At 32.7% G+C, this 12,155-nt stretch overlaps 1 protein-coding gene and 1 long non-coding RNA gene across 5 annotated transcripts in view; one reads left to right on the top strand and one right to left on the bottom strand.

Moving 5' to 3' along the window:
* Positions 1-12,155, bottom strand: part of LOC105485587 (uncharacterized) — a 165,042-nt gene that overhangs the window by 133,910 nt on the left and 18,977 nt on the right. The gene's annotated exons all lie outside the window — the stretch shown is intronic.
* LOC105485588 (protocadherin 17) overlaps positions 1-12,155 on the top strand; it is a 97,523-nt gene that overhangs the window by 76,453 nt on the left and 8,915 nt on the right. For 3 of the 4 annotated variants that reach the window (XM_011747939.3, XM_011747940.3, XM_071081270.1), the window contains one exon: positions 1,273-1,356. The exons of the other annotated variant lie outside the window; for it this stretch is intronic. In XM_011747939.3, the coding sequence (XP_011746241.1) occupies positions 1,273-1,356 (84 nt within the window). The remainder of the gene's footprint in view (positions 1-1,272; positions 1,357-12,155) is intronic. 4 annotated transcript variants of the gene reach the window in all.

Here is a 12,155-nt window from a genome sequence, read left to right as displayed (position 1 = left end):
AAGGTAATTTACAGATTATTCTTTTTCCCTAAACAAACATTCAGTATATTCTGTATTCTCTTTACTCTGTTAAATATTACAATAGTCATCATTTAAATGTGTGTGAGGCAGACTTATTTTCAGGTGTTTCCATCTGTTGTGAGAGTATACTTTAAAAATAGGACAGAAACTCACACAAATTAAACACAAAGCCAGGGGAAAAAGAAAAGAATGAAAGAAACATCCCCAGGGCAACAGTGAGAAAAAAACCATTTGAGCTACTTGTTATTAATTGCTCAACCTGTTTTACCTTGGAATCCTACATAATTATATTCCAGGGGAGGGGCAAACAACAGATGTTGAATAAAGGTTGAATCTCAGAAAATGAGACTATTTTAAAAATAAAGTTACTCTTGCTCACCAACAGGCTTTCTTTAAAATTATTTTTTGGCAGGACTTTTAGGCAGCAATTGATTTCTCATATTCACCATGCATTTGTTCATTTCAATAACATTAATGCAAAACAAAATGTTCTTTTTTTGTTTGTTTTAGTCTAAGAAGTAGATCAAATATACATGTACATAATTTATCTAAGTTAGAGGCTCATAAAAAGCAAAACAAAAACAAAAGCAAGAGTATATCACAGCATTTTCTTAATGTTGTATTACATACATGTTTCACATCAGGTAAAAAAAAGATGTTACAGAAATATATATTATATATCTCTCTCTATTATATATATATATATTTCTCATTGCTAAAAGTCAGTACATTCTTAAATTAGGTGACTGAGTAAAGGGCTAAATTACAAATAGTCTCTTGTTTCAAGTTCTAGACAGCATATATTGTATAGTTAACATTAAGATTCAGTACACATTTTTATTAAAACCTTGGTAACTAGGGATATTATAGAATAGTTTGTGACTTTAATTTTTGGGGCCTACTTGTTCACATCTTGTATCCACTATTGCAGAAAATTATTTGATTTAAGGTAAATGAACGCATCATCATCATGAGTGTATTTCTTCCATGGACCTAGGAATACATCTGATTACTTTGCACTGTTTTCATCTCACCTAAACTTAAATGCCCCCAGAAAAGTAATTTTCTTCCAATAAGACTAAGTCTTGTGTAGCTGGGGAAATACCAATGACCATATCTTTTAGTTATTCATCATTCTAAGGAATTTTAATATAAAAGTTAAAATCAATAGAGAAGGATTCGTAATTCATTTGGCCCTTTTTCCTACTTGTTTTTTTCTATTTGTTAACTAAAAATATTTTATTTTTCAAGCATTCCCGACTTTGCTTTCCTTTGCTATCCTCACCCTACACACCATCACAAGTAGACTTCAGTCTGTTGATCTGCTTCCTCCAGGTGAGCAATTTCTTCATCTGCTAGCTTTCTTCTCTGTGATCCAAATTTTACTTGTTAGATGATAGCACTCATAAAACTATACATTTGCAAGGCAGAACGTGTGGACCTTATTTCTTTAAAGGAAAATAGCATAGTAAGTGAGTAATTTTCTTTATTGTTTCTTCATTAATGCTCTTAGTATTTCAGGAAAAGCTGTATAGTGTTAACGGTTGAAACAAGAATCTAGTCTTACACCAGGTTTTTCATATTTGTTATTCTTAAGTGAGTTTAAGTGGGCCAAATCGTAATTATTTCATATTTTGAAAATTCTACCGCTTATATTAATTTCACTTAGGATATAGTGTAGAATAAACTGATGGAATAGAAAGTGGGCTATACGGGAAAGAAAGACTTGATTATTTTCTTTTGGTGTGAGTTGGTGGTGTAGATGCAATCTGCTTCACTGTTACCACCTGAAGAACTGTTTCACCTGAGAAACTGAGTCCCCAAATTCCTCTTTACTTTTGGACTCAATTACACATCATATTAGCTAAGTGTTACTTTGTGAAAATACAATAAAGACTTCTTTATACAATACTTTTAAAAACCTTTACATAGCAGCCCCATATAGTTTCCTAAAGGCAAGGCAGAACCAAAATTATGTAAATTATAATGGCCAATGAGGCTAATGAATATTTAAATCCCTGGAACTCCATAAATTATGCAGTATATTTCAATCTCTAAGTATGCACTAGATGTGATTCAGATAATCTTGGAAAACACATTAACATTTGAAACAACTGGAAAAATTAAGTAACAAACAGAAAAAAGTATTCCTATCTCAGGTGAAATTTTAGCTCAACATATTATATTATTCTATGTCTGGATATCATCCAAGTCTCTGAGTCATTTGAAGGCTTTTGAGAGATTTGATTGGTTTCTGCATAGTTTAATCACTACATAAGAAAAACACTTGCTACTAGAGAAAATGATTATATCAGGTTGTTGCTGTGTTTGAAAAACATACATGTATATTATAGCAATCTAAGAATCGCAATTTTTCTTGCTTTATTCATGCCAGAGAAAGAGACAAGGTTGCTTTATTTCTTGTATGGAAATGAATGGAAATTGGAGGAAAATTAGAACAGCTTTAAACAGACAAGGTTGTAGTTGGGAAAGTTATAACTGTCCTTGATTTGGGGGTAATAAGGTGAGAAGTTTGAAACACAAGCGTGGGCGTGTGCATGCACACACACACACATATATAAGGCCTATATAAAGTCTTCCTTGTTACCCTTGAATAACTGATTTCACATTGATTAAATTTTAATTAGTTGGGAAATGAGTTATATTTTTTCATTCAGCAAAAATTAAATTCAAAGGTATCATTTATAGCAATACATCATTTTGGATTTTAGAATGTAAATTCATATACATTATTTCATGTGTTCTTAATATATTTCTGTCTTGATCTCACTTCCATTCCCTGCTCAAGTGTATGTGAATGCTCAGTGGTGCATACATGCACAGGCACATGCACACATGTGAAGAACCATGGCCATTTACCAACAAGAAACACAGAGCTAGTGTTGTGATTGAGCACCAGGAAAACTGGAAGCTGTTGTTAGGTAAATTAAGCCTGATTTTATGTCCACTAAGTGGTTCTCAGAGATTGTTGCCTTTAGGCAAGGCCCCTTCTATTCATTTCCATCTGGCATATGAATGTAATTATTTAGTCATGTATATGAAGGATGCATGCATAACCATATGTACCTTTGCTTTTTAGCTGTATTCCTTGGGTGATAATTATGTGACAAATATGAAGTTATCTTTTTAAACTTACGTTTTCTCAGTTAAAGTATCAAGATAATCAGCAGAGCAAAGCTTGCAAATATTTTCTATGAATATATATACTATAAAACTCTTCAATTTAGAATACAATTGTTGAGGCTACTGAATGTAGTTTTGCATATTTTTATTATCATAAAATTACTATAATATAATAATTTTGTCTCTGTTATAAAATAATCATACTAATATTTTTATTTTTGTTTAAATTATCTCCCAAATAGTTCATATAGATATAATCTTTGTGTTTTATAGGTAATAAATACATCAATGAGTTATGTATCTTGGGATGTATAGTTTTTAATAAATTCTTAATCTAACAATACATTATTTATATTTGGGATTTTATGCAGATATATTTACTTTTAGTAATAAAACAACTATATTCAATAAGAAAAAAAGCCTAAGTTTCTTTTTACTAAGGACTGCTAACCTAGTAATTTTTCCATTTTATAATATACCAGGTAGGTTTCCTTTGTCATCATAAATACTTTTTTCATTTAAACAATGAGCATTAAAATAAATATATTACTGGAAATTTGTCGAATCAAATAGTTTAATTGTAGTTCACTTACAGGTAGACCTTGGATTTTAATGCTGGGTAACTTTATCTCAAGTCAAAAACTCATCTGAACCTGAAAAATGTACACATTCAAGGTTAGAGTGAAACTTACTTAAATTCAAGTGTTTTTCTCCTTTGTGTAGAGACTTTGTGATCCCAATTATGTGTCAAATAGAAGTGTCCACATTCTCCAATTGACTTATTAATTATATTTCTAAAGGAATTTTAGGGTCCAGTTAGAAGACTACTGCTACTTTCCTAAGCATTATAAAGAAATTTGCTGTGAAAGCAAATGTAAAAATCTGACTTGCTAGAATTTAAGTTTATTTATTTTTTAATATTAGAATTGCCTAAAAATTTTATTTTGGCCAGATTGTGGAGGTCTTAGAACACCAAACTGAATAATTAATCATACATTCATTTTTGATAATGAATATGAAAATTGTTAAATGACTCCTTGAAAATACCTTCGGCAGCAACAAAAAATCACTTACTTCTAAGATTGAATGAAAAGATTATTAATAAGAAAAACTCAAAAATAGCATGTTTAAATTAAGAAAGACTGTCTTAATTAGTTCTTCTGTTATATCAACATGAATTCCTTTTTAGATTAGATTCAGATTGCAAGTCTGAAAATAAAATAATTGCTTATATATTTGTATTTGTTTTCAAATCACAGAAAATACTCTCCAAGATGAGAAAGTATTTAAAACATCACTGTTAGTCACTTTTTTGTCTCCATACTGTATGTCTCATGGTACCATTTTCTTTAAAAACACATTTTTATCTTTACTGTGATTCAGAAATAGCCCTCTCCAGTAGCTTTTTTGCCCCTCAGTTTGATTACATAGCAGGATAATCTAAAGAGCCACATCTCCTCTCTTTTAATATGTAAATTTCCTGACCTCTTTTTACCAATTTCTCCATTGCTTCAGTGTGTTTTAATGATTACAAAACATTAAAGCTGTTACTAGAAAAATGGCTTGTCATTGCCAGTAAAACCTATTTCAAGAAACATTTCTGTATATTTACTTTAGAACATGGATATTGAGTGCATTGATTTTACTTAAAGTTTTATTCTTGGGATGAACCAATTGTAGAGGATAAAACACATCAGCTTCCAATAAATTTATAGCACAGTTACAGGTAATAAGAACAGAATGGTTTTAGAGAGGTAATTCCAAGAACAGCCTTTATTCAAAATGTCAGTTGTCATTCCTTTCCTACTCTTTAGAGATACTTTTGACTATTTAAAATAATAGTAGCCATAAGATTCATGGTTTCAGCAGCTTAGTGGTAGGGGTACTTGTTTGAGTAAGATCAAGGCCAAATTGTTTAGGTCAAAATGCCTGTATTTTATTCTAAAGTTACCTTTGGAAACTATCGTTTTAATTGTCCTCTCAGAAAGAATCCACTTCATAGGAGACATTTGTATGTATTTATTAAAGTATGTATTTATTATTATTTTTCTGTGTGTGTGCATGCATGCACATATACACGTATGCATGAATGCATTGAGGGCATTTAGCTTTAGTTTTTACATTTTTGTTATATAAGTACTTTTTGCAGAATCATTTATGGAGTAGTATAGTTTCATATATATTTCTCACTCATTTGAATCTTTAAAAAAACCTTTTGTATTACTTCTTTCTTCAAAAGTATAATATTTTTGAAAATATTTGAGCAAGACATCCATCTGTTCATCTAAACACGTTCGTCTAAACATGTTCATCTAATTTGAGTTAACAAAGGAAACTTTAGATCTATCCCAAATAGAAATCTTTGAGTTTAATAAATAGCTTCTGGAAACTAGAATGTCATTAAAAATATTAAAATATTAAAAACATTCTTTAAAAATCTATCTTCTGGGACTCCCATATCCTATTGGCAGAGGTTGATTGCTAAATAATAAGCCAGAGAAGATGAACTGCATCTGAATTAACTGTTTTCTGAGAGTGCTAAAACTGACACCGGATTCTGTTTGCTTGTTTCTAGCAATTGAAAACAAGAGCTGCTAGAAACAAGATGAACAACAGGATTTAAACTGATAAATAGATATACATCCCAACAGCAATCAGATAGCAGGCAGAGAAAAACACTAATAAGACTCTCTTGCTTGCTTCTTACAACAAGTTTGGCTTAATAGGCATGTTTTCATTGACCTTCCTTACAGGATTACCACTTTGCTAGGAGGATGACTTGAATCTTAGATGTATTCATCCATGTCATCAAAAACGGTGTCATTATCAGAGATGGGGTTAGCTTACAGAGGCAATAAAAGCATAAGGAAAACATCCTCTCTAAAGATGAAGAATAGTAGAATACTTAAACAGTCTTGGGTCTGAAATTCACAGTATTATTTAAGTTGCTAGAATTTTAAATTTGTCCTTGTAAACCAAACAGCTTTTGCTAACTACTGCATGCCGGAGCATAGGTTTCTCACTGCATATAAATCAGGTTCTTTTGGAAATTGCATTAACTCTTTCAAGACTCTAAAATTACAAAGACTTATTAATTAATTCATATGTCGATGATAGCTGTTGGCTAAAGTGTAAGCTACAGAGACAGCTCACTTAAAAGAGAAAACTGCCTCATTTGACACGGCAATGCAGTAGAGGAAAAAAAAAAAGAGAAACGTAGCAGAGAAGAGAGAAACCTATAGGTGCTGAGATGTAGTTTTCATGATACTCACTGTTTTCCATAATTTAAAATTATAAAGAGGTGATTATTTAAATACAGGCTTTGATTTCAATAACAGTGTCACTGGTTTAAAAAATTTCCTAAGGGGAAATTATTCTGACCTCCAAGTTCGAGTAGAATATATGTCAGGCAGGATTTATTTATCTCATAATTTAATATGGTATCCTTAATAATAGATAGAGAACTTTATATTTTCTATATAAACATTGTTTTTAACAGACATCTGATCTTACTGTAAATAATGTGTATCTCACAGCGATAGACAGTTATAATGTACAACTTCATTTGGTCCTGGGATCACTCTGAAAATTGACAATATAGGCTCACAAATGAATGGTAATGAAATGAGTAATATATAAAGTATATAGTTGTTCTGATTATAGGCTACCCATAGTATTTGAAAACTTTTAATTTAATGATGCTTTCCATCAATTAAAGCATTTTGTTCAAATTTAGAAGTGTACATTGAGTGTGTCATATATTCAAGGAATGGAATGCTGAAGAATATACTGTAGTATCTTGATTTCAGGGAACTTTAGGGTCTCCAGGTAAACAGATAAAAAATAATAAGGAATGCAGAGTAATGCTGTAATATATAATTCAATGGGAAAATTGTTACATTATCTTCAAATAAAATATAAATGCTTATTTAGAAAAAAATTGAATTTTTTAAATTTCTTGTTCTTTACATAGTGTATCAAAAACCTTTTCAATGGAATGGTGTATCAAATTCGAAAAGTGTTCTGAGATTCAACATCCATCCATCTTATGCGTTGTTGTTCCCTTGGCTTTGTTGATACAGTTTTTACCTCTCTTTTGAATACCTAAAGAATCTCGTTTGTTCCAGACTCTCCGTTTTCTGATCTTCTAAAATAATCCTTGAATATTTCAAATATTTTATCATATGAAATGTTATGTTTGGTTAATGATAATAGAAAATTAGAGGAAGAGGGAAAAAAGATAAAGTAGATATAGGAAAAAGAAATATTTTTCTAATGAAGAATTTAAAAATGCAAAACTTATGCTGGTAACGTAAAATACCAGTTTAAATGTACATTAAGCCTTTCTTTAGTTGAGAAGAAGCAAGACGAGATGAAAGCTGAAAGCTGAGTTTGAGGGCTGGAATGCCTATTCCAGCGAATCATTCAGGTCTTGTTATGTCTGTTGGAGACACTCTGGCTTAAGCCAAAAACTCCAGATGTCTGTTTTTAGAAATAAAGCTGATTTGGATTCTATTTACCCTATAGCTCATCCCAATTCTGTAGTTTCATAAATGGTGTCTGATATCTTTCCAATCAACCACCCAAATAATTAAAAAATCTTTGAGACATATGATACACTGCTGCATTCAGTTTGGTCTTTTACTTAGAACTTTCCCATTCTTTTTTCAGATCCTAGCAAATTTTCTCTTCATTGTTATGTCAAGTGTTGCCATTGCAGCTTCAGTCCTTTGACCTATAAAGCTGGTCTCTTACTGCCCTGTGAAGTGCACATTCCCATGTGAGGTGTGTTTCTTTTCTTAATCCTTCTTTACCTGGACCGCCCTCTCTCTGCTCTCCACTCTCTGTTGAAACCCTGATCAGCCTGGGAATCACAGATCGAGCACCACCTCTTGCATAAAGCCTTTCACAATATTACAACCTACGCTTTTCTCTGTATTTCTGCTGCTTGACATTCATATGACATAGTTCAAAATGTAATTGATCATGAATATTTCCAATGTAGCTGATTTCACATCTACTTTTTTGTTTCCAATCAAAGTTTACACTCATCAGTGAAGACAGATAGTCTTACAAACTTCAGAATTTTAAAAGTAGATAGACGTAGATTTATTTACCACAGGCCTGTCTCCAACAAAACACTCGTTCTACAACATTCTATCCAAGATACCCCTCCTTGAAAACTTTCAATTCCTCGGCAAAGTGCGGGAGGTGTGTAATGCATTTTTACCTTGTAAATTATTGCGTGTAACTTCTTTAAAGTAATTGCTGAACTACACATATCTAATGCGCCCACAAAATGTGAGCTGTCTTTACACTGGTGGGACATTTGAATTGTATTGTTTTTCCTTGAAAGTCTCTGTCAGCGCACTTTTCTCAAAGTGAATATAAACCTTTTTCTAGTGGTATAGTATTGAGCTTCAGCCAGTTCTCTTCAGGGTACCTGTTAGGAAAAAGATGGTTCCATTTAGCTGTGCCTTTACTTCCAAGCATCTGCTGCTGCCCCAGGTAATGGCTGTGCCTACAGAAGGGAATTCAGGGAAGGGGCAGGTTAAATTTTCAATGTTAATCTCAGAGTGGCATGCCATGGGACACAAATTATATTTGTGCCATAAATTCCCAATGCATGGCTTAGATTCTCATTGTTTTACAGTCCTAGCACTTCTGTATAAAATACTGTTTTGTATTTATTCCTTATCATATTTCATTTCAATTTGTCTTAAGTTCTGTTCACCTTAGAGCACTATCTATGTGTGGTCAATATATATGCCAGAAAATTCTACTCTGGTAAACATTTTACTATGTCCAAAGGGTCACAAACACTTAAAACCATCCCTGAAGGTGTGCAGGTGCATTGAATAGTAAGTGCAAATGCTCCAAACTGCTCCAAATACCCAGCTGTGATTGGATTCACTTGCTTATGATATAGGACAGTGATTTCTGGTGTCTGAATGCAGCCGTGGCAATACATTCAAAAGCATTGTGTGATGCAGGTGCACGCTAGAGGATTGGTACTTCAAAGCTGCCGTGGTTTGACCATTTGATAGTATTATAACAACTTCCTCTTCGAAATGTGCTCTCTGCTATCAAAAGCAGATAGAATGGCACTTCACAATGTAAATTCTGGAAGCCAGATTAGCAGTGCATACTCCTCAAAATGTATACATTTTTTTCTCATAGTATTTTTATTATTTGAGCTATATTTTAAATTTATAATTCTTTATGGGACTGATTTATTTAAAACTAATTTCAGTTCCTGGGGTCCTATGTCTAAGTTTTCCTCGTTATATCACTGCCAACATGTGAACAGGCAGCCTCATGAAATAAGCGTATCATAACAAGATATATTTACCTCATTACATTAAAAAATAAAAGCATCAAAAGACATTCCATATCTGTTTATCTGTATATGAGTTACTTGATTAAGAAACGACATGTATCCCTGTGTACAAGGGAGACACATGGGAAATACAATGCTATAGAAGAATAGCTTAGCTAAGCAAGCAATGGATTCTCCGATTAACATTTTTTCTTACCCAATCCTGTTCTTCCCTGCATAAAGGATAAAACAAGCTTATTAAAAATGGTGTTAAAATAAAACTTGGAAGTAGGAAAAAAATTCCGGGAAATTTGTAATATTAGAATACCCATTTAAAAATCTGGCACAGGAAAAAATGATTTTGATACAACTTACTTATCCAGAACTGTCTCTAGAAATAATATTGAAAGCAAAAATTTTACTCCTTATAGTCAGATAGTGAGAACAGAATATTTATTTTTAACAATATACAGGTAAAAGGGACATAGAAGTCATAAGTGGAAATAATAATGTGTATGAATATAGATTGTTAAGGTACCATTTATATGGAATGATTCACTCTATCATTATAACAAGTGTAAAGGTTTTATAGGATGGGAAAAGAAAGCAAGTGAATAGTAATCAACATAGCCATAAAAAGAAAGAACTGTTTATGTTAGAAAAGTGTCAGTTCACCGGATGTTGTAAATTATGTCAACTCACTGAAAGAAAAATCCATTTTATTAGAGGTATGTTAGACGATTTTCCAATGAGATTTCTATTTTATCATTGATTTGTTGTGATAATAGGAAAGTGTGTGCACATGCATGTGTGGGTAATTGTGTGTATGTGCTGAAGAAAGAAAAAGACCATAAAATCAAGCTATTGTTATACCATTAAAGCCTCTTTACAGAAAACTATTACTGCGCATGAACTGCCAGCCAAAGGTCTTGGCTTGGCTTGGTTTGCAGATAGATAAAGAATTTGTGATGGGTACTTAGCTCAGATTCTACAGAATTAATCTACAGAACACTAGTGCAAACCATAAATAGAGACGAGAGCTTGCTTTCTGATTTTTCAGACAACTAATTAGATATTATGAAAGCTTATGTTGGGGAAAGAAGGTAAATTAGAAACAAAAAAAAAATAATGGGAACAAATAAAACTGGACTTCCATTTATAGAGTTGTCTACTTGGAAACAACTCTAATATTAAGATGCTGTTAGAAACGATACCAACTACCACAGTAATAGAAGAGTATGACTTCTATTTAAATCTGTTTACAAAACAGAAATAAGACCATTTGGTTGACAGTCGTAAAGCACAGATAACTTTCTGAAATGTCTTTTTCCCCTGGTCACAACAATTTAGACTGTCTTTATTGATGCCATGATTTATAGATTTTGTTTTTTAAGCGTCTGTGACACAGACATTTATCTCATCATTATAGAAAAGAAAATCAGAGGCAAATACTGGATGCACATAGGAAACTCCTGTGCTGGAAACTATATGCATGTTTTCAGATGTACACATATGTGAGTTCCCAAGGTACCAAGTAAGTGTGCAACTCAGGGGAGGAAATCCTTTTATGCTCTCTAAAATTTCCCTAAGTGGTCACAAATTACTTTTGTAGTGCTTTGAAGACAGGGAAAACAAGTTTAAAATTCTGACTTTTGACAAATTTCTGCCTGAGAGCAAGACAGAATAGAATAAAGAGGTAGATTCTCTCCAAAGTAAGACTCTTTTGGTTGGTTCCTAGGCATATTTCCTGTGTTTGGACACTACAGAATCAGAACCCACAAGTGTTTTTCCCTGAACTTTCCACAATAACTATGTTCAACTGAGGCCCATTTATTTTTGTTAATCTTGGTTGATTTTAATAACATTTTGGTTTCAACTTTTCATCTTATACATGGTAATTTTTGGCATCATTGAAATGGTTATGCACTCCTGTGATATAGCGACATTATACAATTAAAACACATTGTAAAATTAAATTATATAACATTTGTGGGAGACTATTAAAACCCAACAATTGACCAGGCGCGGTGGCTCACGCCTGTAATCCCAGGACTTTGGGAGGCCGAGGTGGGCGGATCACAAGGTCAGGAGAGCGAGACCATCCTGGCTAACACAGTTGAAACCCCGTGTCTACTAAAAATACAAAAAAAATTACCCGGGCCTGGTGGCATGCGCCTATAGTCTCAGCTACTCGGGAAGCTGAGGCAGGAGGATGCTGTGAACCCGGGAGGCGGAGGTTGCAGTGAGCCGAGATCGCACCACTGCACTCCAGTCTGGGCTGCAGTGCGACTCTGTCTCAAAACAAACAAAACAAAACAAACAAAACAAAAATTTAAAAGCAGATAATTTGATGTTTTTATCTAAGTATTTTTTCCTCACATAGATATAATTTATAATAATTTCACAATGGCTTAATTCCTCTGAAGGTATATTTTGTCACAAAATGATTGCTTGCTTGATATCCTTAAGATTATGCTGTTAAACTGCTTAGTGTAGGTTAAAAAAGAGAAAGAGAGCTTTCAGATATTATCAGCCAATATGAATATGCAGATTTCAGGTATCTTTATGTCCAAATCCATTTTAATTACATGAAATTCAAAATCAGAGACAGTTAAAGTGTTGATCTAATCATAGATTTTCCACCCAGGCTTGTGGCAAACGGGAAGATTAA

The sequence above is a fragment of the Macaca nemestrina genome, chromosome 16, assembly GCF_043159975.1.
Source record: "Macaca nemestrina isolate mMacNem1 chromosome 16, mMacNem.hap1, whole genome shotgun sequence".
NCBI classification, from domain to species: domain Eukaryota; kingdom Metazoa; phylum Chordata; class Mammalia; order Primates; family Cercopithecidae; genus Macaca; species Macaca nemestrina.
This window is presented reverse-complemented; position numbering and strand designations above follow the sequence as displayed.